This window comes from Peromyscus maniculatus, chromosome 20 (genome assembly GCF_049852395.1).
Source record: "Peromyscus maniculatus bairdii isolate BWxNUB_F1_BW_parent chromosome 20, HU_Pman_BW_mat_3.1, whole genome shotgun sequence".
Classification (NCBI taxonomy): domain Eukaryota; kingdom Metazoa; phylum Chordata; class Mammalia; order Rodentia; family Cricetidae; genus Peromyscus; species Peromyscus maniculatus.
The window spans coordinates 48,603,228-48,629,639 of NC_134871.1; the positions used below are offsets into that span (position 1 = coordinate 48,603,228).

The window sequence follows — 26,412 nt, forward strand, 5'->3', positions numbered from 1 at the left end:
TCAAATGAGGCTCCCACAGGCTCACCTGGGCAGGTGGGCCTGGCACTAACTCTGCCTACTCTATTGGCCTGTTATCAGGGCCAGAGGAGAGGTTGTACCGATCATGTCTGAAGGAGCAGGGTTGGGGACAGGCCACACGCACACTATGGCACACACTGCACAGGTGGACTTGGGTCTAAACCCGTTTATTTCACAGCTGAGGCGGCCCCAGCCCCTCCCCTCTCTCCTTGCAGAGAAGAGAGCACGCACAGGATCGACCTTTGGGAGCTGGGAGGGCTGAATTAAGGTGGGGTGGCTGGCAGGTGCAGAGGGGCAAAGTCGAACAGGGCTGGATTTCAATAGCCTGGACTTCACCAGATGATGAGGTGGAATCCCGTTTCTCTAGTCTCTGACTTCAGGAAGTGGGAAGAAGGGGTGGGCTGCAGTGGCCAGGGAACTTGGGAGGACCCTCTGGGCACACTGGGCACCTTAGTGTTGGTCTCACGTGTATCTTATATGTGGGGCAGTTGACGGAGCTGGTTTGTCCTTCACAGTCGGCTAAAGGGGCTGAGGGAACTCCAGGCTTTCAGCCTCGAGTGGCAAAGTGCAGAAGGGTCAGGAGAGGTGCCTTGTGGGGAACCTGTCTGTGCTCTGAGGCCAGTCCTCAGGTGGACACGGAGCTAGCTGCCCGGCCCCGCTTGGCCCTCAGTGTGCTGGTGCATCCCTGGCAGCAGGGCCTGGGCTCAGGGCGACAGCAGCAGCTGGACAAGCTTCTGGAACTCCTCCCGGTGCTCGTAGATGTAGACCTCTGTCTCCCAGAGGGCGTTGACCAGCACCGCGTCACTGACCTCGTCCAGCATGATGTCTGATCCTAGTTGGGGGTTCAGTCTGTCGGGAGGAAGGAGGAGAGGGTTACCCAGGAGGCTCAGCCTGGGTGGGGACAAGAGCCTGGGCTGGGGAGGGCCTGGGGAACAGAGTACTGTCCTGGTGCTGGGAAAGACCACATCAAGGGCTGGCGGGCATGTGTGTCAATGAGTCTCAGGTCGTACCTGAGGGGCAGGGACCTCTGTTGGTGAGATGGGGTAGGTGAGGCTCACCAGGCCTGGGGGGGGGTCAGGCCATACGGAACCTTACCTGAAGTACTGGATGCCGACCATCTCGCACCAGGCCCGGGCCCGGTCCACGGCCCGACCATCTGGATCTGTGCACTGAGGGAAGCAGTCCCCATAAGGCCAGGCCACAGTGCCCTGCTACCCACCCTCCGAGATCCCTGGGTTCTAGCCATTTATTAGCGGAGTGACTCTGAACAGGTCTGTCTGGGCCTCAGTGCCTGGCCTCGCTGGGCAGAATCCATTCAGGATCTCTGAATGGCAATGAGTGTAGTGACCGAGGGCCACCCCCTCCTCCCAGTTACAGATTTCGTCCATATGCATTCTGGCCTTCCACATGGCTGTGTGGAGACAGAGATGATAGTCAAAGAACGTTTGAAAACCCGGTGGGACCCGGTCAGCCTGGAGACTGAGTCTGGGCTGTCTCCAGAGGAGACAGGGACAGGGACGACACAGCCGTGCGGAGGCGTTGGCCAGAGGTAGAGACCCTGAGGGAACAGGGCCCAGGAAAGGATAGTGACTCACACAGTCCACCACCATCTTGCCCAGTTCCTTGGCTCCAAAAACGGTCTTGGCTAGTTCCCAGGGGTTGCTGGGGCGGAAGACATCTACACAGGTGACAGGCACTTGAGGGGACCTTCCTGTCCCCAGAGAGACGACTATGGAGAGTTTCTTCACCTTGTTGCCCTGGCCCTGTGATGAGCAGGACAAAGGTAGTCAGAGGGAATTTCCACGGGTAGGAATCGGTGGGTCAGAGAGAGGCCAAGGCCAGGTGCAAGGCTGTGAGGGGCAGAGACTAGGCCGTGAGCAAGAGCACCCCAGATTTGAATCCTGGACGGCCCCTGCAGCCGCTCCCTGGGCCAGCTGGTGTAGGCATGACAACCACCCCATCAGGACAGAAGAGGTGGGGGAGGTGCTGAGGCTGAGCTGATGGAGGCCGCCTTGGACTTGCTCAACCATGCTGGGTGACCCTGATGGAATTCCTTCTCACTCAGGGACCCCGACTCCTCATCCTTCATAGGCCCTGACTTCTACTGGACGTGCCTGAGACTGCCTGATCTCCTGCGGGAACCCACTCTATCTGCCGGGGGTGCATATCAGTGCTCCGGGGCTGCGCTGGGACTTCCGGGACTGGAAGGCGGCACTGGACACCTGGCTAGGTGCCCTTTGAGCATCACACAGACCACGGCATCCCGAGTCCCCAGGGCATTCCGACAGGCACCGCTACCAGCTGAAGGTCGGGAAACTGAGGCAGCATCGGCGCAGCCATGGTACTACTCTACCTCCCTTGGCACACGGGCCTTGTTACTCTGTTCTAACAACTTGGGTAAGGGCCACGGCCTGCCCTTGGATCACTGCCTCTGCACTGCCCTGGGCCTCAGGATGGGTGCCCAGTTCAGGAGTCCTTCCCCAGACCTCCGTCCTCCCCCACGGTCCTCCTCCTGCCTCTGCAGGGTGCTCTCCCAGAACTGACACATACAGGAGACTCTCCAACAGGATTGTAAGCGCTGCAAGGCGAGTGTGTCCTGGCTGGGTGGTGGCAGATGTACACTGCCCTCCCCACTAACATCGGGTGCGGGCCACTGATCACAGCCTTCTCTGTGCTCAGAGTGGATGGGACCACAAGTCTCCCAGCACAGACACTGCCCGTCAGATAGGCTCTGTGTGAGATATGATTGCTGCCAGAGTGTTGTACGAACGGGCGAGGACACGTATCGAAGCAGTGTATGGTCACGTCCAAACTGACCTGAGAGGGTTCTCACCTTGCGGATCAAGTCTTGATTGTACTCATGGATTTCAGTCATGGCATCCAGTGTGGGATTGTTGGCCAGCAGCCCACCGTCCAGGAAGCGCCCATTGGGCCGGAAGTAGGTTGGGGCTGCCCCACTGCTCCGGGCTGCCCGCCATACCAGCTGGTCTAGGGGTGGGAAAAGAGGGGGGCTCAATGACATCAGACCTGTCCCTTCAGATCTCAGGTGCAGGGGGGAGTACAGGAAGAGGGGGACTAGGAAGTCTCTAGAAACAGGACCCATAGGGCCTTGCTGCTGGGTCTTGCCATCCTGATGAAAGGTTGTCTGTCACTGTGGATTCCAGGGGCCTCTTGAACTCTCCGAGGCCTAACGGCCTCCAGCAACGCTTGCCCTTAGCCAACCAAGACCTGGGCAGTGATGCGGGTGGGGAGGGCGTCCAGTGTCTGGTCTGTGACCCCCCATCCCCACCAGCCTCGGCTAGCTCTTCTCACAGACACATCAGATACACGGCTCTGACCTGCGGGCTGAGTTGGGGGCTTCAGGTTAATGTTTTGGTTGAAGCGAGGTTCCCGAATGGCCTCTGGAGCATCGTAATTCCGGAAGAGGTGGAGCTCCGCTGGCTGCCGGTCAGACAGTGTTCCCGTCAGCATCACCCTGTAGGGAGGACAGAGGAGAGCTGGCCCAGACACCCATCATCTCCTCGCCAGGTTATGCCCTGGACCCCTGCTCTAAGTGGGCTTCTCCTTGTCCTCCTACAGACATCTCCCGTGGACCTGGGTGGCTTCACGGAGGGACTTTGGCGTTTCCCTCTCTCCAATAACCCATTCTGGAAATCCACCCCAGGTCACCAGGGCAGGAGACAGGCCACACAGCCACCAATGGCAGCACCCGTTATTAGATGACTGGGACAACGTCACTGTCCATCGGCAAGCCAGCTGCCATAAAGCGTCACTCCTGACTCCGAGGGTGGCATGGCACTGAAGAACAACTGAGGTGGCACTTACTGGGGGCAGGAGTGCCAAGACACAGGGTACACAAGGGAAGTAAGGCTCAGGGCAGGGCCTCCAGCACCCTGTCAGCTGTTAAAACAACAGGTGTGGGGGGCTGGAGAGATGGCTCAGAGGTTAAGAGCACTGCTTGTTCTTCCAAAGGTCCTGAGTTCAATTCCCAGCACCCACATGGTGGCTCACAACCATCTGTAGTGAGATCTGGTGCCCTCTTCTGGCCTGCAGGGGTACATGCAGACAGAACACTGTATACATAATAAATAAATAAATCTTAAAAAAAAAACACACACAACAGGTGTGACTGCTCCCCTCTGAAGGGCCCCTGAGAGCAGTGAGCAGACTGCAGCTCCAGGACATTGCGTGGGGGTGGAGTGGGGGGTGTGTCCCCACTGTGACCTTTGACACCTTCCTTTCATTTCTTCTGTCATTCCAACAGCCCATTATAAAAGGCCTCCCCTCACCCAGGATGTGTGTATGGGGTGGGGGGGCTGGAGAAACAGCTCAGCAGTTAAGGGCACCTGCTGCTCTTTCAGAGAACCTGAGTTCGATTCCCAGAACCGACAGGACGGCTCACAACCATCTAGAACTTTAGGCGCAGGGGATCTGATGCCCTCTGCTGGCCTTTGCAGGCACCAGGCACGTAAGTGGTGCACAGACACACGTGCAGGACAAACATTCACACACACAAAATAACAAGGAAGAAGGCTCCTCCTAATCCTGGGACACAAAGGGGCAGACACCCTTACAAACTAGAGTGCGTTCAGATCTTTGCACAGCCCTGGTCCCGGGAGCTCCAGCCGGAGAGGAAGTTCATCCTGCAGGAGCTCTCAGCGGTGACGGCGGCGGCAGCTAATCGCCCTGTACAGCTTGTTACAGAGGCGATCTAACCGCAAGAGCAGCACACTGTGTCAGTGAATGAGGAGAATTGAACCTAGGTCCTCTGGAAGACCGCTGACTCGTCCCTCCAGCCCCCGGTTTTGATCGTAAAAGCCTAAGAGGAGCTGAGAAGAAGGCTCAGTGGTTAAGAGTGCTTCCTGTTTTTACAGAGGACCCAGGTTTGGTTCTCAGGAGCCATGTCAGGAGGCTCATAACTGCCTGTAACTCCAGCACCAGGGAGGCACCCCCACACATGGGCATACACCACATACACAGTGAAAAATAAACACTGTTCAAAAGGACAGGGCAGCTGACAATAAAGGAGGGCAAAAGCCCACCAAAGATGAGGTCGAACGGGGACTCTTGCTATATTGGGTTGGGACTCCAAAAGGTTATACTCCCAGGATAAAAACAGGCCAGACACAAACGCGCCCCTTTGTTTAAAAAACTTATTATTTTTAGCCAGGTGGTGCACACCTTTAATTGCAGCACTTGGGAGGCAGAGGCAAGTGGATCTCTGTGAGTTCGAGGCCAGCCTGGTCTACAGAGTGAGTTCCAGGACAGGCACCAAAACTACACAGAGAAACCCTGTCTCTAAACAAACAAACAACCTAATTATTTTTCTTTCTTCTGTGTGTGGTGTTTCTCCTGCATGCATGTCTGTGCACATGTGTGTCACCACCTACAGAGAACCAGAGAGGACATCGGAGCCTCTAGGACCGCAGTTACAAATGGCTGGGAGCGGCCAAGTGGGTTCTGGGAATCACACACCCAGGTCCTCCACAAGAGCAGCCCATGCTCTTAACTCCTGAGCCATCTCTCCAGCCCCAGCATGCACCTTCCTTACCCTGGAGGTCACAGGGAAAAGAAACCCTAGAATGGACCAAGGATGGAGAATGTGCGGCTGGCCTGCCTGAGAACTTCCAGTTGGTGCTCACATCATCTGGGCAAAATCACAACGCTTTCATGACAACAATCCCATGCAGGTGGCAGAGACGGTGACAAGTCTGCACACCTGGGGGACGGCACGAAGCCCTCTGTAGGAAGGGGCTATTCCTACAGAGTTTTAAAGAATCTCATTTTCAACACCAAGAACAGTGCAGACAGTAAACAGAGAAATAGGGCAGGGCACACAGGAGAAGTCACCACGAGAGCTGGGACAGAGCTCAGTGACGGAAGACCCCCCCTGAGTCAAGGCAGACTAGAGACCGCCAAACCCCCGCCCAGGCTGCAGCAGACCCAGCGCAGCTATGTGCGGGACAGCTAACAACAAATGCAGGCTGGTAACAGCCTTGCTGTCTGCCATGCTGGAGGCACACTGAGCAAGCACTGGCGCTGAGCAGGGACTGCGGAGCAAGCCCTGGGATATTTCCAGGGGACAGAGGTTATTGGTAATGACCCTGAAGACCAAAGAGTGTTTCAGGAGCAAGAGTATACACACACCCATCTGTCTATGTTCGTGAACATTCTTTAAAAAATCAACAGAGAGGCTAAATAATAAAGCAACAGAGAGATTAGTGGACTGAAAAACAGGTAAGACATTCTCCCGATGGCAACACAAGGAGATCGAACAGCAGAAAGCAGGTATAGCAGCGCACGTGGGAGGCAGAGGCAGGTGGATCTCTGTGAGTTCGAGTCCAGTCTGCCAGGAAAGCCAGGGTTATATAAAGAACTCTGTCTCAAAGAAAAAGAAAACAGGGGGAAAATTTTTGAGAGAGGGCTGGTTGGTTAGCTCTCAGCAGGTAAAGGCATTGGCTGCAAGTCCTGACGACCTGAGACCGAGCCTCTGAACCAACGTGGTGGAAGGAGAGCATCCTGAAAGTTGTTCTCTGACCTCTGTTCTCTCTGCCTGTCTCTCTCTGTCTGTCTGTCTCTGCCTGTCTCTAAAAGCAATGTTAACAATTTTAAAAAGAAAATGCAAGAGAAGTTAAAAGATCTAGAGGAGATAAGCATGCATTTAATATGGGCTTAACTTATGTGCAGAGGAAACGCACACACAAGGAGAGAGACGGGCGATGGGGGACGAACTAGAGAGGCAAAAGTCAGAACGATGACTCCGGATTCTAAAACCAAAGAAAGAGGCTGGCAGACACCACCCAGGCCCACCAGAAGAACCAGGTGGTACATGTGAGCATCTAACGCTGGGCAGCAACATCCAGCAGGCAGGCACCCGGCAGAACCACACAGAAGAGACCCAACGCCTCCAGGGGAGCCACAGACAGCAGTTGTGTGCCAATATTAGAGCCCCCAACTTCATAAAACAGACGCTGAAAGACATAAAAGGCCACATAGGTCCTGAAATAGTAATATAGTGGGCGCTGCAGCGTTCCACTCTCATAGGGAGGTCTTCCAAACTCAAACAAATGAACTCCAGAATTCAATATACTATGTGTCTTAGTGAAGGTTTCTATTGCTGTGATAAACACCATGACCAAAAGCGACTTGGGGAGGAAGGAGTTTATTTCAGCTTACAGCTCTCAGGGAAGTCAGGGAGGAACCTGGAGCAGGAGCTGAAGCAGAGAACATGGAGGAACGCGGCTTACTGACTTGCTCAGACTGCTTTCTCATGTAACTCAACACCACCTTCCTGGAGGGGCTGTGCCCCTCTACATCAGCCATTAATCAAGACAATACCCCACAGCCAGAGCTATGCAACAGAGCCCGTCTCAAAAAAACCAAAAAGAAAGAAGGAAGAAACAAGCCCCCTGCTGGAAAAAAACAAACCCTAGGCTGCTGGGCCTTGCCTACACTCCACTTCCTCCAGGCAGTCCCCTTTCTCTTGCTCCTAGTCACTCAGGAGGGTGACAGACACTGTTCAGTGGCCTGTCTGCGTTAGAGGCCAGGGCTGCAGAGAACAAGGCTGGCACACTCCTGTCTTTTTAAGCTCATAGCCTGGCCAAGAATATGGGCGTGCTGCAGGCACATGTCTTCAGAGCTGCAGCATGCTGCAGGCCCATGTCTTCAGAGCTGCAGCATGCTGCAGGCACATGTCTTCAGAGCTGCAGCATGCTGCAGGCACATGTCTTCAGAGCTGCAGCATGCTGCAGGCACATGTCTTCAGAGCTGCAGCATGCTGCAAGCCCGTCTTCACAGCTGCAGCATGCTGCAGGCTCTTCTGCGGCCTCTTCAGCAGCTTCCCTGCCCGCTGCGGTCTAGCTTACTTCTCTCCAGCCTTTCTGGAGAGGTGCTCCTCCTCCTGCCCCTCCACGGGCACTGCGGAGCTGGTCCAGCAGAGATGCCAGGTGACAGAACAGGGAACAAGCATGGACGGGGTGACAATGCCCACGGAAGGTTAAGGAGTCCCTAGGCCTGCCAAAGCTGTCCGGCTGGCCTGGAGAAGGCAGGCCTGCTCTCTCCAGGAAGCTCCAGCCACCAGCTCTGCCCTCCCACTCTCCTCTCCATGCACGCACACAGTCCCCCATGTTCTCAGGAGAAGCCTCTCATCTACACGGGACGAGGGGCTGTCCTGCTCCCCAGATTTGGGCAGGCCGGGAACATGGCTTACTTGGGTTTTTTGACATCTGTCATCTTGGTGTGCTCCCCAAACTCCCGCTTCAGGAACTCCTCCAGGGGCCCCGACTCATAGGGCCGTGAGCCCCGAAACACCTCATCCTTCATACGGAAGTACACGCCACGCATGTAGGCCATGGACTTACCTACGAAGAGAAGATGAGAGCTGGGGAGACCCCACGTGGTGTGCAAGGCCCCTGTGGGATGGCAGCATGCTACACAGCTGCAAGCCTCAGGAGGCACGGGTGGGTTTGGGGGTGCAGGAGGTGGTGAAGGGTACACCTGCCAAAGGGCCAATGGAACACGAACTTCCGGGCCCTTCTATAAAACCTACCCACATGGGCAGAAAGCCCCTTTTCAGGGTTCTCTACCTAAATCTGTATTACTAAAAAGAGCTCTGAGGACATAAAATTGTACAAAAACTAGTCCCATTTCCCTGTCATAGTAAAAGCGGAACAGCACTATCTCTGAGCCTGCAGGCCAGACAGGCTATGGGGAGGAGGTGCCAGCCACCTCCCAAGCTCCTCAAGGTGTGCAAGCAGGGGGCCTGCTGAAGCAGGACTTGTGCCTGTCTGAGGCTAAACTGGGCAGTTTCTCATTTCCTGCCACAGCTCCTCCAACCTGAAGATGGGCTGGCACCTCTGCCTGTTCTGCAGGAGGAAGACCCCCCATGCACTGTGGGTAGAGCAGGTCCTGAGGCAGCTCTCTCCTTTCACAGGCCAGGGGGGACTCGGGGGAGAGCTGGGCTGACTCCTTGGAGCCCGCCCCCGGCTCTGGTCTGATGTACAGCAGGACTTCCCGGTCATCAGATTCCCTGTGGCTGACCCCACGGAACTATGGTGAGCATCATCACATCAATGAAGCATTTGCCAATAGATCACCGCTGATGACCAAATACCAGCAGCTCCCAACAGTAGAAGACTATCTTCTCAGAGCCCCACAGGAAATGGCTGCCGACAGCTCCCTGGGATGGCTGTGCCCATATTCCTGAAAGTCCCTAGATTGACCCCATGGCCTCACCCCAGTGCCCAGCAGATGCCCAGGTGCCTGTATCCCTATCTCATCAGGAGCTTTCTGAAGTCAAGACTCAGTTCCACATCCTCAGAGTCCATGAGCTCTCATGGTGCCTACTCTTAGGGTGGAGGGAGGTGTCCTCTTCTGGTGCCTCCAGGGCTTTGGGTTACTAGGATCCTGATTTTGACAGGTACTTCAGCAAAAAGAGATTCTGACCAACAGCCAGGCAAGGTGTACCACTTGGGGAGGTGGAGACCAGGGACAAGGCCTATAGGGATGCAGCTGAGCCCTCCTCTGGGAATGTCTAGTCAGCCAGCAGTAACAGCTAGTCACTCCCAGGCCACTCGAATGGTAACACTAACCCTATGTGGCAGCCTCCAGGTAGACAAATGCCTGTACTTCTGCAAGGCCAGACCAAAGGAGGCAGGCCAACGGCCTGTGAGGTGATGGACTGAGAGTCTAGGGGAATGCTTTGGCCTGGGTACTCCCACAGTTGTGCTATCCAAGCAGCCCAGGGCTCTGGCCTCCTGTGACTCACGCGTTATCCCCAAACGCCCATGCCACCCTCAAAGGCGTGTCTACTGGCAGCAGCTGGCGGGGTCTGTGCGGTTGTCTTGCGGGAGTGTGGGGGTTGACGAGGACCACTAATACATAATACCCTCCTAAACCAGCTCTGTACTCTGCCTGCCCTGCCCACCCCACCATGCCCCAGAGGCTGTGCTCACTGTGCAGAATGGCCAAGGCCAGGATGCCCCCGGTGCTGGTTCCTGCCACCCAGTCGAAGAGGTCCTTGGTGGCCACACCCGAGGCCTTCTCGATGGCGATGAGGAGTTGGATGATAACCAGGCCTTTCACGCCCCCTCCGTCCAGGCAGAGCAGGTGGTCATGGCTGCAGTGAGGAGAGCAGTGACCTAAGGGTCTCATGAGGGCACTCTTGGCCCGTCCCCTGAGCTTCTGCACAGCAGGGGACGCAGGAACAAAGCTACAGGGCCTGCCTTGGAGCCTACTTGCTATTGCGTATGGAGCCAGAAGGGCAGGAAAGGGGCGAAGGCTGGGAACAAGGTAGAGGTCAGGGTAGGGATCAGGGTGAGGAACAGGAGGGCAAGTGGGATGAGAAGTGGGGTGGGGAGCAGGGTCGGGGCTCTGTGACCACAGCAGTGATTCAGCTCAGCAGGTCAGCTCCAGGCCTGACCCAGTCTGTTGGAAGTAAACATGGAAGGGGAGGAAGGGTTGGTTTCCTCCAGCTGGGTCAGTGTGTGGTAAGGGGCCAGGGACCGCTCCTCAAGGGAGGATCAGGGGAGGAGGTGGGAGGGAGAAAGGAAAGTCTGTGCTGGGACTGGGGAAGGGTAGGCAGCATTAGCTCACCTCACTGGCCCAAGCCCCTCTGAGGAGGCTCCTCTCTACTGTCTTTATTATCGTTATCTTGGAAAGGGGCTCAGAAGTGAAGAGGATGGCATGAAGTCCCATGCTTGCCTTCTGAGTCAAACACTCTAGCAGGCTTGGCCAAGCTGCAGCCTGGGAGCTGTACGTGGCTGAGGACAGCTATGAGTGTAATCATAAACGGACTCATAGCATAAGATATGTGTGTGTGTGTGCGTGCGTGTGTGTGTGCGCATGTGTAATTTTGCTGTTATAATACAATTACAATACAATCTTGTGTGTGAACTCTGTAGGTGACAATGTCATGTCTCAGTGTTATTAAGGTTGTACACTCCTGCCCAGCCTAGCCTAGTCTCAAAGATGGCAGAAAACACAAGTAGCCAGGCCTCCATGGCCATGCCCTGGCATGATTGCAGTCTATGCTCAACCCTCCCTTCTAGGCTCATTTTCCCTCGGTTTTATGATTTTGTTATGTTTTTTGGTGTTGTGAGACAAGAGTCTCACACTAGCTCAGGCTGGCTTGAATTCACAATCCTCCTTCCACAGTCTCTAGAGTTGAGATTTACAAACAGGTGCCACCATGCCTGGCTTCTTCTCAGCTTTAATAACTTCCTGTAAGGACGCCATTGTGATTACTGGCTTTAACTGTCAGCTTGACACAACTGAGAATCACCTGAGAAGCGTCTTGGTGAGAGACTGCCTACACTGGGTTGCCTGTTCAAGTCTGCAGGGGAGGAAGAGCCCAGGCCACTGTGGGCAGCGCCATTCCCTAGGCAGCGAGTCCCAACCGCTGTACAAGCAGAGGATCGAGCTGAGCACAAACAAGCAAGTGAGCATGCGCACACCAATTTCTCTCTGCTCTCGAATGCAGATGTGATGTGACTAGTTGTTTGAAATTCCTACTCTGACTTCCCACGGTGATGGGCTGTCACCTGGGATATTAAGATGAAACAAACTCCTTTTCCCCTCAAGCTGCCTTCTGCCTGCTGCTCTATTACAGTAGCAGAAATTAAACTAGGAGGGCCACCCAGTGGCAGCAGGATCAGCTGGAACAGCTGCCCCAGGCCCTAACTCCCTGTGGTGGCCCTGAAGCAGCCATTCTTTGCTCACACTCCACCTCTGGACGACAAGCTCTGATTTCTGTCTCTGCTCCGTCTCTCTGGCCTACCTCCTACGATGGGCCTGGGAAACAGTGAGTCTGAGGAGGGAGGAAGGCAGGTTGGGAGGCCAGCAGCGAAGGGAAGCACATTGCAGGCATCTCTCCAGAAGGGGTTCAAGCAACCTTCTCCCCACAAATCATGAAGTCAAGGAAAAAGACAATGAGACTACACTGCATGAGTCCAAGCTCGAGCCCGATGCACGGCCCTGACCTGGTCTCTGGAGGGGCATCATCTGTCACGAATGAGCTGGCATAGGCTCCCAAGACTTGGTCTCTGCCATGACTGTGCACACTGGCTGATAAAGCTAGGAGAGGGCCCCCCAGCACACGGTGGGCATGAGGAACAAGCCCACTGAGGCACAGGAAGACCCACATCCCGGCCTGGCCCTCACTCTACTCACGTCCGCTTCTCATCCCTCATGGAGCTCAGGATGAACGCTGGCTTCCGGGCTCGGGAGATGGGCATGAGGTCCTGGAGCTCTGTGGGGACAGGGCAGGACACTCTGGGGCCAGCAGGTCTCTCCCAGGCCCCATGGGTCTCTAGAGCAAACAGAACTGCACCCCATCCTGCTATATATCTCCCCACGGCTGAACTCACACTCCACTCCTCCCACGGTCCCCCTCCCGCCCCAGGAGGGGCTCTCTGCTCCCGGATAAAGCTGAGCTAGACGCCCTGGGCCTGCTAGGCAAAGGTGAGCTGGGATGAGGAGGGAGTCCGCTGCTTTGGGAAGGGCTTCCCATCGTCCAGCTAGCTCCCAGAAGCTCCTTCACCCCTCCTACAAGCCTGAAGTTGACCTCCGGGTGTGTGCTGTGCTGTGTCAGAGCCAACGCTGCTGACAGCACCCATGCCTCGACCGCAGTCCTTTAGCTAAAAGAGCTTTATCCTGGGGACACGGATCAGGGCCAACTCCGCAAATGAATGGAAACATCCCAGCCACCCCTCAGACCACCCTTGTCCTTGTCCCAGGTCTAAACTTCCTCCATGCCTCTGGGCTCAGATCTGCCCCTCTGCTCCATCTAGTCTAGTCTTCCTCTGTGCACTAGCCCCCCCCACCCCCCCAGTCACCCTGCATGACTGGGTTGACAGCCACTGTGCAGCGAGGCTAAAGGCAGCAAGGTGCGTGGGTACCGGCATGCCTCCCTCAGCAGGCACATGCCACGGAGCAGGCAAGGTACACATGCAGGAGACGGGCTGGCAAGACAGCAGACGGTGCCAGGGACAGGGTGCAGGGCAGTGCCTATGCCTGGGTGTGCAGCTTGAGAAGGGGGTGGGGTTTAGAGCTCTAGCTATGGGGGGGGGGCAGGCTCAGCGCTTCTTTAGGCTCAGGCATTACCCATTCACTGCCGCACCCCAGGCCTACCATCCAGCCTGGTTTGAGTGACTGCCTGCCTGTAGATGGAGAGAGAAAGATGGGGTGCTGAGGGATTTCGGCTTTTCTGCCCTCCAGAGCTCCAGGCCTGGCTAGGTTGGCAGGAGGGGCTGGGCTTGGGGTTTCTATATCCGCAGTTAGAGAGGTGTGGCTGGCTAAGACTCAGTTCTGTTTACGGAATCTAGCTCCCCAACATCCCAGGTCCCTGCGTGGTCCAGAACACAGAAGGCCCTAACAGGGTCCCCATCTACTCTGGGACTGTCTCCAAGGGCATCAGTGAGGCCCTGCTGCAAATGCTGCCTTCTTGGCCACCTCAAAAGCCTGTAGGTGATCCAAGGAGCCAGCAGGGGGCATATCAAGTCTCGTGCTAGACAGAGGCAAACAATGAGAGTTGAAGCCAGGTGGCCGAGCAGCACCTTACCATCCACCCTTCCCTCCCAGGGAGCCAGAGCTGTGGCAGTGCCCACCTGAGAGGTACCGTAGGAAATGGCCACCCTGAGCCCATGTCCAGGGCATTCTCTCAGGGACAGTAGACCACGGGACCAGGTAGGCCTCAGGGATCTGTGGGTCATTTGGTGGCCTACACTGGCTGATAAAGCTTGGCTCTCCCAGCTTCAACTACTTCTGCCCTGAAGCCTTGTTCCTTTTAGCGGGGACTGCTGGGATTTGAGGGCCCAGAGAGAGCTGGGGAGAGGGGGGACGCAGTGGCCTACCTAGGCTGTTTAAGCTGATCTCTGGGGGCTGAGTTTTGTCCAGGGAGAAGAGGGGGTGAGGTGTTGTTGCAGAGCTCTGGTCCGTGGGGACCCCCTGGATGAGCGGGAAGCGGTAGTCGGCCCCCACAGTTCTCAGCAGACTCAAGAGCGCCTTCCTGGTAATCACTTGTCAGTTTGGGAAGGAGAGATGGCAGAGGGTAGACATGGTGTCAACTAGCAAGTCAGACCCCCTCTTTGCACATGGTCCCCATCTAGCAGGTGACCTGGCTGTGTGGGGCAACTACCCTGACTGGCAGCAGTCTCCTGGTACCAGGGAAGGGCCGAGGAGGACTGTGGGATATGGCAAGAGGAGGCCAGACTCATCCTAGTTCCTGTGGGCATTCCATCTCTCCTTCCACACCAGCTGTGATGCAAAGCAACTAACTCCATGGTTATCAGTTCTCAAAACCGACAAAGGCTGTCTGTCCCTGCAGAGTCCTGGAGGGATGAGCCAGCCAGTGGCACCAATCCCGGTGAACAGCGGCCACAGGGATAGGACACCATGACTAGCACTTTTGCCTGCTTCTACCTTGGGCTCCATGTCTTTTTCTGTAGGGTTGGCTCTAAACCCAGGGCTGGGCAAAGCTGGAGAGAGGAGAAAGGGGGGTAGAGGGGGAGGGGGAGGGAGGAGGAAAGGGGCCCACCTAGGTTGTTTAGGCAGATGGTGGGGCTGAGCTCTCTGCTGGGAGAAGAGGTCAAACCATCAGGGCCACACCCGTGCTAACCCACACTCCTGCAAGCCCTCCAGAGGGATGTAGGCTTCTGTGAAGGGAAGCTGCCTCCTGTACCTCTGGAGCTAAGCAGAGTGGACGGGGCGGCAATGCACATGCGCGTCTATGCATGCATCCAGCACGTTGAAGAAGCATGGGTGTATGTGGACAAGCATGGCACATGCAATGACCCTATGCTGGCTCTGCTGCTGTGGACCTGGTCCCGCCCCCACTGGGACCGGAACACCCTCACCCTGAGGTGAGGACCATGCTCAGCAAAGCCCCTGGTGGGCCTGCATCTACTGTTCCCTGTCTTTGGGGAAGGAGGCTCCCTTTGAGCTGCATCTGCTCCTGGCCACTCAGCAGGGAGCAGCTGGGCCAGTCTGATACCTTACAGCTGGGACTTCCCCCTTCAGTCCCTAAGCCCCCCCCCCCAACTCTGGTCCCAGATTGCAGAGCACATACGTTTGCTGATCTTGGAGGCTATGAATGCAGGAGTCTCCCCAAAGTCATTTGGGGTGTCCACTTCTGCCCCAAATACAATGAGGGCTTTGATCATCTCCAAGTTATCTTTCTGTTGGGAATAGGAGGTGAGAAAATAAGCAATGGTCCAAGACCCCACCCACCAACATGCTCACAGGGCCTCTCAGCAGCATGAGGAGACACTGGGGTCCCCTGACATGACAAAGAATGCTGCTTGAAGACCAGTGCCTCCACCAGTGACTTCAGAGCATCCCTCAGTGAGGGCTTAAGAAGTGTTTGAAGAGCCGGGCGGTGGTGGCGCACGCCTTTATGTGGTGGTATTGTGTTCCCCAAAATATTGTGTACTCTAATAAATTTATCTGGGGTCAGAGAACAGACAGCCACTAGATACAAAGGCTAGAAAATGGTGGCACTCACACCTCTAATCCTAGCATTCCAGAGATAGAAATCCCTCTGGATCTCTGTGAGTTCAAGGCCACATTGGAAATAGCCAAGCATGGTGACACACGCCTTTAATCCCAGAAAGCCAGCCTTTAATCCCAGGGAGTGGTGGTAGAAAGCAGAAAGATATATAAGGCGTGAGGACCAGAAACTAGAAGCATTTGACTGGTTAAGCTTTCAGGCTATGGAGCAACACAGTTCAGCTGAGACCCATTCCGGATGAGGACTCAGAGGCCTCCAGTCTGAGGAGACAAAACCAGCTGAGGATCCGGCGAGGTGAGATAGCTGTGGCTTGTTCTGTCTCTCTGACCTTCCAGTGTTCACCCCAATACCTGGCTCTCAGGTTTGATTTTATTAATAAGAACTTTTAAGATTACTGCTACACCTTTAATCCCAGCACTCGGGAGGCAGAGGCAGGCGGATCTCTGTGAGTTCGAGGCCAGCCTGGGCTACCAAGTGAGCTCCAGGAAAGGTGCAAAGGTACACAGAGAAACCCTGTCTCGAAAAACCAAAAGAAGAAGAAGAAGAAGAAGAAGAAGAAGAAGAAGAAGAAGAAGAAGAAGAAGAAGAAGAAGAAGAAGAAGAAGAAGAAGAAGAAGAAGAAGAAGAGGTGTTTGAAGAACCCTGGAGCAGATGAAGTCCTGAGCAGATGTGTATTACTGACATGGGCATAGCACCAAGGACCCTAAGGCCTCAGGCCCACGGGGATGTCAAAGCCTTTCCAAGTTCGGCTCCGAATTGGCAGTCTTTCTGTAGTTTGCAGATGTTGACAGTGCGTGCAGGAACGAGCAAACACAGCTTCCTCTTCCCAGCTGACGGCAAGCCGAGACCACGCCCCAGAGCGACCCCCAGGGGAACTGGCTAAGCTCCTCCTTGTGCTGCACGACTAAGTAAGCAGGGCTTCCGAGCTGTGCAGCGGTGCTGCTGGCCCAGCAGAGCCAGCCCGGCCAGCTTTCCTGTGGGTCTATCTGCTGTTTCTTCATTCCCGCATCGCCCCAGGCAAGTTCAAGGACCAGCTGTCCAGGATTTGGCACAGAAAGATTAACCCTAGCTCTTCCTCACAGGAAGCAATGTACTTGGGCTGACAACCCAGGAGCCATGGTGTGGTGGTCTGAACAAGAATGGCCCCCACAGGCTCAGATATTTGAATGCTTAGTCACCAGGGAGTGGAACTCTTTATAGGATTAGAAGGATTAGGAGTAGGCGTGGCCTTGTTGAAGGAGGTGTGTCACTGGGAGTAGGTTCTGAGGTTTCAAAAGCCCATGCTAGGCTCAGGTCTGTCTGTCTGTCTGTCTGTCTCCCTCCTTGCTCTCAGTTGCTTCTCCAGCCTGCTGCCATGCTCTCTGCCATGATGAGGATAGACCAAGCCCCTGAAACTGTAAGCCAGGCCCAATTAAATGCTTTCTTTTATAAGAGTTGCCTTAGTCACGGTGTCTTTTCAAAGCAACAGAACAGTAAGGCACCTGGGGACATGGAAGGGTCAAACGCTGACAACACTCAGGAGCAATACAGGAAGCATGAAGACTGAGGACGCCATCTTACCTGTCCACTCCAGGCAACCTTGCACAGACCCTCCCCAGTGGCAGCCTTTAAGGGAGTAGCTTCCTGCCCCAGAATGCCATGCAGCTAAACCTTGGGTAGGCAAGCACAAACTAAAGTACTGGCTGCCTAAAAACCTAGGCTCTGGTCTAAGAGCCTGATTTCCCTGCCAAAAATGCAGTGGTGCATCTAGAATGTTCTTTTCTAAGCAGTTCATGTTCTATTGAATTTACATGGACATAGGCAAATGTGTGTGTTCTGGTCACCCAAGGCTTTCTTTTTGGGGTTTTTAACATATGCACTTTTAGCATATGCACTTCCAAATAAATTTAAGTGTGTTTGAAAATAAACCAGCTGAGTGTGGCAGTGCACACCTAATCCTGGCACTTGGGGGGTTGAGTTAGGGGGGCTACCACAATTTCAAGGCTAGTCTGGGTTGTAAAGCAAGACCTTGTTTTGGGGGAAAAAGAATAAACTCACTTGAAGAAGTGATTCAATATATAACTGTCAGAATGGTCAGTGATTTACCAAAAACTGGGAAAATGGCACAAATGTGACAGTCCAGGGAACAAAAACACACCAACAGTTCTCAGAGTGAGACCTGGGCCCATAAGTCTAGGAGAACAGACAGTCTAGGAGGTCACCGCTGTTTTCACAAGAACGCCAAGAAGTGATATGCCTGTGAACCATGTTGACACAAGATGGTTCAGAAACAATGATGGGTGGAACTGCCAGTGTCTCAGAACTGACCGCAACACTAATCAAGTTCACAGCCAGCAGACGTTTGTTCTTCACAACTACATGCACTCTCTCAAAAAATAAAATAAAAGGAAGGGAGGGAGGGAGGGAGGGAGGGAGGGAAGGAGGAAGAAAGAGGCCAGCCCCACTGAAGAACGCATCAGTAAGAATTAGACAGCTGTGTGAGTTACCAGCTCAACTAACTGCTTTGGTTGATGATAGGTAGCAAAGACCGCCAAATAAACTAGCAGTGTTTAGTCTTAGCCACCAAGTATACATAATGGAGACAATGTCAGGCATGGTGGTGCACACCTTTAATCCCAGCACTTGAGAGACAGAGGCAGGCGGATCTCTGAGACTGAGGCCAGCCTGGTCTATATATCAAGTTCCAGATCAACCAGAGATACATAGTGAACTCTTGTTTCAAACAAAACAAAGCAAAAAAAAAAAAAAAAAAAAAAAGAATGAATGCAGTGAGCCTGTTGCTGTGAATATGTGTTGATCTGATTGGTTGATAAATAAAACGCTGATTGGCCAATAGCCAGGCAGGAAGTATAGGCATGGCAAACAGACGAGGAGAATTCTGGGAAGAAAAAGGGCTGAGTCAGGAGTCCCCAGCCAGACACAGAGGAAGCAAGATAACAAGGCAGAACTAAGAAAAGGTACCAAGCCATGTGGCTAAACATAGATAAGAATTAGGGATTAATTTAAGTGTAGAGCTAGTCAGTAATAAGCCTGAGCTAATGGCCATACAGTTCATAATTAATATAAGCCTCTGTGTATTTATTTGGGTCTGAGTGGCTGCAGATTGGGGGGGCGGGGAACAGAAAACTTCCAACTACAGGTTAGTAGTGGTGCATGTCTTTAATCCCAGCACTTGGGAAGTAGGCAGATCTCTGTGAGTTTGAGGCCAGCCTGGTCTACAGAGCAAGTTCCAGGACAGCCAGGGCTACACAGAGAAATCCTGTCTTGGGTGGGGGGATTCAAACTTAAAAAAAAAAATCACAATTTTCCCATATTTGCCTATGCTGTGATGGGCTTAATCACTTCCTCACATTGAAAGGCTTTCCTGCTACACATTCACTGCACCAGTATTTTCCAATGTCAACATGAAGTCATGCATGTATAAGGGGATCCCTGCAAAATACAAGAGGAGCCAGGTGGTGGTGTTGCACACCTTTAATCTCAGCACTCGGGAGGCTGAGTTCAAGGCCAGCCTGGGCTACAGAATGAGTTCCAGAAAAGGCTCCAAAAGCTACACAGAGAAACTGTCTCAAAAAAAAAAAAAAAGTACAAGAGGAGGAGCCAGGGGCAGTGGGGTGACAACATTCAGGGAAATGGCTTCAGAGTGGCCCACGCAGTTAGCATGTCAGAGTTCTGGCATGACCAATTCTGGCACAGCATCAAAGCAATTCAGCAAGCAGCTAAAAAGGTGTGCACTTCCCATCCATTGGTGGAGGGCAGGAAGGGGGCTCTAGAGCTTCCTAAGTGCTTTAACATGCCCCAAGAGACATGAGGATTCATGTGATTTCTGCATAAAAAGATTCATAAAAGTTTCACAATGTGTAAAACAGTGCCACGTGTTTTACTCATTAATTTTATTTTGGTTTGGAAAATAAAGTTTTCCACAGAAATGTTACTGATAGCCAGGTGTGGTGACATACACGTTTGATCCCAGCACTTGGGAGGCAGAGGCAGGACCTCTGAGTTTGAGGCCAGCCTGGTCTACAGAGCCAGGGCTACGCAGAGAAACCCTGTCTTGAAAAAACAAAACAACAAACAACAACAAAAAGGGAAGAAAGGAAGAAAACGAAGAGCAAGACATGTCCCTGACGTGGGTGGCTGTGCTACCTCCCTGGTCTTACCAGCATTTAGCCTCTTGGGCAATGTACCCACTGCAGTCATGGAACAAAACAGGCTGTCCTTGACTGCGGCTGACTGCTTCCCTCAGAGTCTCATCCGAGACTAGATGGATAGCAGATGGTACTCTTCCTGCCACGGGCCAAGCAGGCTCACACTCTTGTCTCAGCACACTAGAGACACTTTCAGGCTGACGTCTATTTCCTAACAACCCAGGCCCTTTGGGCTAAGGGAGGAGGCACGTCTGATGATGTAGCAACTGAGGAAAGGGGGAGAGCGAGCTGAGGCACAGGTGCCTCTCTTGTTCCTCCCACACCCCCACCACGGCTGGCAGGGCCGGCACAGGGAGGCCATGGGCCCCAGGCTCACCGACATGGCCAGGTGCAGCGGCGTGTTCCCGTTCTCTCCTCGGAAACCTGCGTTGGCCCCGTAGGTCAGCAGCACCATGACGCAGTCAAAGCGGTTGCGCATCACCGCCACGTGCAGGGCCGTGTTCCCCGCAGTACTTGTGCTGTCCACGTCACAGCCCCGCTTCAGCAGCATGCGGGCCATCTGGGGACACAGACCAGGTGGGCACTCAGGGGGCAGCCTCCCTGGGCACTCCTCCAGTATAAGCAAAGGAAGAGAAGTCCAGAGGCAGGCCCCACTTCTGCAAGTGACCCTCGACCTTCACCCACACACACCAGTTCCCCAGGAACTAGGTGACAAATGGGTGAAGACAAACAGACTGATTCCAGAAGCTTCTGGAGCTACAAAGGGTTCTCTGGGCTGGGTCCCACAGCACTGACTCTATGAGGTCCTCCAAGGGATATGTCCCAGGGGTCTTTGCATGGTATCCGGGCTCACTTTGAACTGTGGGGAGGACAGTGCTGAGTCTAAAGCCCCACCAGCCCTTCCTGCCGCCTGAGCCTGGACCTGTCACTGCCCTTCCAGCCCTTCAGTCCTGACATGGGACACACTTTCATGCCTCACACATATGGCAAGGAAGAAACATGTCTGAACAAGGCGGTGGCCCACAAAGGCAGCAGCCTAGCCCACTTGCCCGTCACATGCAAGTACAGGTCAGGGTGTTGGTGGCCCACAGATGTTGCCAAACTAGGCTACCTGGGCATCCTCTCAGGAGGGCTTCAGGAGAGACCTCAGCCTGGGTGGCCACCAGGCTTCTCTGTGGGGGCCGCTGTGCCCAATGGCCACATCACCATCGCCCCCTTCTACATGTGAGGCAAAATTTTTCATGCACTGCCTTGCTAACTTCTTAGCACCTCCAAAGTCAGACAGCAGGACCCCCAGTCATGGTCGAAGAAATCAAGGCCACCAGCCAGTGAGCAGCAGGGCAGTGGTAGGACCTCAACTGTTCGTGGGCATGTCTGCCCCATGCACCCTTGTGAGACTTGTTGCCAGGTGCCACTGTCAGCCTCTCAGGAGTCTCCTCTGGACCTACCCTGCCCCTCACCCGCCGACTCTGCCCACCTCGGCATTCTTGGCCCAGTGCAGCGGGCTGGCTCCATAGCGAGGATCCTTGCTGTGGATCTGGTTGCTGTCTATGCTGATGATCATTTCAGCACACCTGGGAGAGAGAGAGCCGCAGGACAGTGAGGGGCACCACAGCAGCCAGGACTTCCGCTTCTGCTATGGTGAGGGAGGAGGAGCTGGCCTGACGATGGCAATGTGAATCAACAGAACTCTGTTAAACTCCAGACTGACACACAGCAAATGAAATGAGCAACAAGGTGAAAAGACAACCTATATGCTGGGGTGAAAAGTGAAAACTAAGGGGAAGCGTGGTTGGGATGACATTTGCAACCCCAACACTCAGGATGCTGAGGCAGGAGGATTCAAGATTCCAGGCCAGGCTGGACTACATAGCATAGGGTGTGTGGGGGTGGGGCACAGAATGATTCAGCAGGTAAAAATGCTTGCTGCTATGCCTGAGGACCTGAGTTCAATTCCTGGGATACACATGAACAAATAAATAAATGTAAGAGAACAGCAACAATAACTTTTCCCCCCCAGAGACAGGGTTTCTCTGTGTAGCTTTGGAGCCTGTCCTGGAACTCACTTTGTAGACCAGGCTGGCCTCAGACTCACAGAGATCCACCTGCCTCTGCCTCCCGAGTGCTGGGATTAAAGGTGTGTGCCACCACTGCCCGGCTCAACAATAACTTTTAAAAAGTAAGCCATGGGACTGGAAAGCTGGCTCAGAGCTTAAGAACACTGGCTGCTGTTCTTCCAGAGGACCTGGGTTCGATTCCCAGCACCCATGTGGTGGCTCACAACAGTAATTCTCATTTCAGGGTATCTGAGGCCCTCTTCTGGCCTCTGTGGGCACTGCATTCACAGTGGTGCAGAGACATATAAGAAAGCAAAACACTCACATGCATAAAATAAAATTAAAAAGTAAACATTTTTTAAGCAAATCATTTATCAGGTATGGCCTGGAATGTTACGGGAAGCTTACAGCCAGGTTGGGAAGTCTCTGCCATGGTTTATCTGCTAATAGTGACATTCTTAGTTTGGGGTTGGTTGGAAGCTAGTGGCCTGCTAAGAGTTTTACCTGATAGACACAGAGAAGGGCATGAAGCTGTTAAGGGGACTAAAGAACATCCAATATGCCATCAAGTGTGGTGACACATGACTAATCTCAGCACAGGGAAGGCAGAGACAGGAGGGTCAGGAATTCAAGGGCGGCCTGGTTTGGTTTTGTTGTTGTTGTTTGTTTTGTTTTTTAAGACTGCCCAAGAGAACTCTGCTTTGGATCTCAGAATTCTGCCTGCACAATCAAGACACTCTACTTCATTACACAGCCTTGTAGAATCCCCAACATAGGCAAGGCTTTCCCTGCCCTGGGAACTTCACTTTATAGACCCAAAAAGACATTTCCCCAAAGAAGATATAAAAATGGCCAGCGGGTCTATGGCAAGCTGTTCAGCCTCAGTGGTCAACAGGAAAATGCAAATCAAAACCACTGAGATCCCATCTCTTAGCTGTGAGGAAGTTATTACCAAAACATAATTGGACACAATGCTGGCGAGGGTGTGAGAGAGGGAGCACTCCCACACTGAGCAGAGGATCTCCATCCTGGAGACTCACAGAGATTAAACAGTTCACTACTGGATGATTAGTAGATCAATGAGAAAAATCCAGAAGAAAAAATTCCTGGAACTAAATGAAGAACACAACACAAAACCTCTGGGACACATTAAAGGCAGTCTCAGGAGGAAAGTTTATAGTTCTAAGTGCTTACATTGAAAAATCAGAAAGAGCACTAATAAATCACTCAATGATACAACTCAAGAACTTGAAAAAACAAGCAAGCTAAACCCAAATCGAGTGGGTGGCAAGAAACAGTAAAAATGAGAGCAGAAAAATAAACTAGAGACAAAGAAAACAACACAGAGTCCCCACGCTCCTCTGCACAGGTCTCCCTTAGACTGTGACTCCAGACACACCGAGGTTGACGGGGGGGGGGGGGGGGGGGGGGGGGGGGGTGGGTGGGTGGGGCACCAAGGAGGGGTCCCACAGGCAGTGACCAGCTATTGCACAGTGCCTGAGGCAGGTGGGCAGCCTGTGTCCCCGGTGTCACTCATGACCTGTCACTATCCACCTGTCTGCTTCCCACCCCTGCACTACAGGACACTGGAGCCCAGCACCATGAGGGAGGCTGGAGTCAGTCCTGCGCCATGGCCAGGCCTCCTCTCATTCGTTTCTCAAGTCAGTGCTCAGCACAGGAGTCAGGAAAGGCCAGCTGACCCCATTCATTCACTCACTCCAGACCTTGTTCTGGCTGGGCAGCATTTCCCAGGAAGATACCTCTTTGGTTCTCCTCCAACACAAACAGAGAACTTCTTGGGACCTGAGAACTTGTAGGGTTTATGGGAAAGCGAGAGAGTGGTCTTGGACCCCTAAGGCAAGAGCCTGGTACCTGGCTCCTGCAGCGCTGTGAGCTGGGAAGAGGCAATGCACTAGACACACCGGGCCTTGGACAGCCAGGGCTAGCATCCCTGGCCGTTGGCACACAGGAGCTGAGAGCTGCAGACCCTCCACGCCTCAGGGTTGCAGCAGACTTGAGAACTGGCACGTAAGCACAGGGGAGTAAAGGCTCAGAAAACTGGGTGCATTAGTGCAAAACTACAGGGTCTATTCCTTGTGCGGCAGTTTGTGGACTCGGGTGTCCAGCTCCCACATAAGAGCATCAAGCGCTTTCTTGAGGCCGGTACCCTTGGCTGGTTACCTGATGAGGCTGGAAGAACCTGCAGGGGAGTGGGGTCATGTGATGGCGAGGCTTACCCCTTCTGGGAGAACTTCATGGCTGTGTGGATGGGGAAGCCACCGGGTCCCATGATGTTGCAGCGGGCATTGCAGAGCAGCAGGACGCGCACCATCTCCTGCTTGCCCATCTGGCAGGCCAGGTGCAGCGGGGTCAGTCCCTGGTTGTTGACCTGGTTCAGGCCGGCCGAGGCGTTCTTTCCTAGGAGCTGACAGGACAAGACAGGGAAGCCACCTGGCACTGCCCTCTCTAGCATTCCAGGGGCCATCTTCCTCTGGACACCAAAAGGGAAGGGACACTTGACTCCCCGAGGACGAAGAGGAGCCACAGTAATGAATGGTGCTCTAGAGAAGATAAGACAGCCTGACAGTGAGTTCGGTGTGTGTGTGTGGGGTGTGGATCTGGCCTGACTTGGGCTCATCTCAACACTTGTGAAGAATCTTAACCAAGGTGTGGTAGCACGTGCCTGTAATGCCAACACTAGAGAGACTGAGGCAGGTCAAGTTCAAAGCCAGTCTAGACTACACAGTGAGTTCCAGGCCAGTCTGAGCTACAGGAGACTGTATAAAAAGAACAAAAGGAACCTTCAGTTTTCTAGGTGGAACGGTTCTTGCTTCCCAGCAGATGTCCTTCTGTCCTGACTAGTTGTGTCTAGAGTCCTGTGAGAGGAGAGGCCTCAGCTGAGGAGTGGTCTGGGTCTTGTCAGCCTGTGGGCATGCCTGTGAGGGGCTGTCTTGATTATTAATTAATTGATGTAGGAGGGCCCAGCCCACTGTGGGTGGTACCATCTTCAGGCAGGTGATCTTCCACCTAGCTAGGCCAAGCATGAGGAGCAAGTAAGCAAGCCAGAGAGCAGCAGTCCTTCATGGTTCCTGCTTGAGCTCTGGCTTGAGTTCCTGCCCTGACTTTCCTAATGACAGATTGTGGTCGGAATGTTCTGTTACAGCAAGAGAAAGGTCATCGGGACACTGTCAGTCCTGCTGAGTATCTTTCTGCTTGCAGGTATTACGTTTTCAATAAAGAATTCAACGTGGCCTAGTGGTAGAATGCTTACCTGGCATGCACAAGGTTCTGAGTCCAATCCCTGCTACCGCCTGCCCCTTCCTGCCCACCCAAAAATCCTCAAGTACTGGAATCTTTCGTATGGATTGGTCATTTTGCAAAGAACCTGCACATACCCTCCCATGTACTTTGTTCTATGGGATCCACTCTGGTGCCATGGCTGGCCTGGGACTGCCCTGGCATCCTAGTCAGCTGGGATTACATTCTGTATACCCCCATAGTACTTGTGATCATCCCTAGATGACTCCTATAACCTAATACAATGGAAATACTAAATGAATAGTTGGTTTTTTGGTTTGGTTTGGTTTTTTTGAGATAAGGTTTCTCTATGTAACACCATTAACTGTCCTGGAACTCACTCTGTAGACCAGGCTGGCCTCAAACTCACAGAGATCTGCCCACCTCTGATTAAAGGTGCCAGGCTAGACGAGCAGTTGTTTATGCTGTGGTTTTTAGGAAATGACAATGAGGAAAAATTGTCTGTACACATACGTAATTTTCCTCCAGATATGAAACCCACCCACAGACACCAAGAGTGACTGTGCTATCGGGAAGCTGGAAGGATTCTGTCCTCCCGTTTGGGGCTCAATGTCATCTCCCTGGTGTTAGTTATGACCACTGGGTACAGCTGAGACACAAGGAAGGCTGGAGACCCAGGAGGGCAAGGCGCTGGCAACCTGGGGGAAGTCTAGGCCAGCCTGCCCCATCCCCAGGTTGGTGGCCCTCAGTGGCCACATTTCTTGCTTCTGCTGAGCCTTAGTTTCTCGTATGAGGAAAAGGCCACAGTACTCCAACCCAGGAGGGCATTTTGAGAACTGACTAGAACACATGATGCAGGAACAAGCCAGCGACAGTCAGGGAAGAGAGGTGCGATGATGCATGCCCACTGGCCAGGCACACCATCGCTCCTCCTCCAGGCAGTACTAGTCATGCCTTGCCTTGGACTGCTATGCATGAGACACAGATCTGTGTTTTCTAGAACAATCCAGGTGCCAAGCATAGAGGACAGAACCTGCAGACTGGCCTGCTCATTCTAGACAATAAAACACAAGCTCAGATCTGTCTTTCCTTTCAACTTAACAGTGGCTTCTCACCACACCAGCCCATCTACTTAACCACGACTATGGCTCAGTGGGCGAGCATACTGGCTGCTCTTCCAGAGGGCACAGGTTTGAATCCACACCCACAGAGCAGCTCACAGCATCTGTGACTTCAGCCTCAGGAGATTCATCACCCTCTTCTGGCCTGAGGGCACTGCACACATGGTGTGCACAGGCCTACATACAGGCAAAGCATCTATACACACAAAAATGCATTGAAAAACACTTAAAATATCATCTGTCCTGGTACTTAGGGAATTGACGGGAGTGCCCCTGGCACAAATGCCCATAGGTGCTGGGCAGTC

The 26,412-nt window shown here is 53.5% G+C and overlaps 1 protein-coding gene across 12 annotated transcripts in view; it reads right to left on the reverse strand.

The window, feature by feature from the left end:
* Positions 1–164: 164 nt before the first annotated feature.
* Pla2g6 (phospholipase A2 group VI) overlaps positions 165–26,412 on the reverse strand; it is a 40,596-nt gene continuing 14,348 nt past the window's right edge. For 7 of the 12 annotated variants that reach the window (XM_015997816.3, XM_015997814.3, XM_006979143.4 and 4 more), the window contains 13 exons: positions 23,966–24,153; positions 21,149–21,245; positions 20,048–20,230; positions 15,083–15,191; positions 13,869–14,033; positions 12,187–12,265; positions 9,972–10,135; positions 8,228–8,378; positions 3,357–3,493; positions 2,852–3,006; positions 1,614–1,781; positions 1,114–1,187; positions 165–867 (listed from right to left, as the gene is read on the reverse strand). In XM_015997816.3, the coding sequence (XP_015853302.1) occupies positions 723–867; positions 1,114–1,187; positions 1,614–1,781; positions 2,852–3,006; positions 3,357–3,493; positions 8,228–8,378; positions 9,972–10,135; positions 12,187–12,265; positions 13,869–14,033; positions 15,083–15,191; positions 20,048–20,230; positions 21,149–21,245; positions 23,966–24,153 (1,815 nt within the window). In that variant the 3' untranslated portion in view covers positions 165–722. The remainder of the gene's footprint in view (positions 868–1,113; positions 1,188–1,613; positions 1,782–2,851; positions 3,007–3,356; positions 3,494–8,227; positions 8,379–9,971; positions 10,136–12,186; positions 12,266–13,868; positions 14,034–15,082; positions 15,192–20,047; positions 20,231–21,148; positions 21,246–23,965; positions 24,154–26,412) is intronic. The other 5 variants (XM_076556326.1, XM_076556325.1, XM_076556324.1 and 2 more) reach the window with 1 other exon arrangement.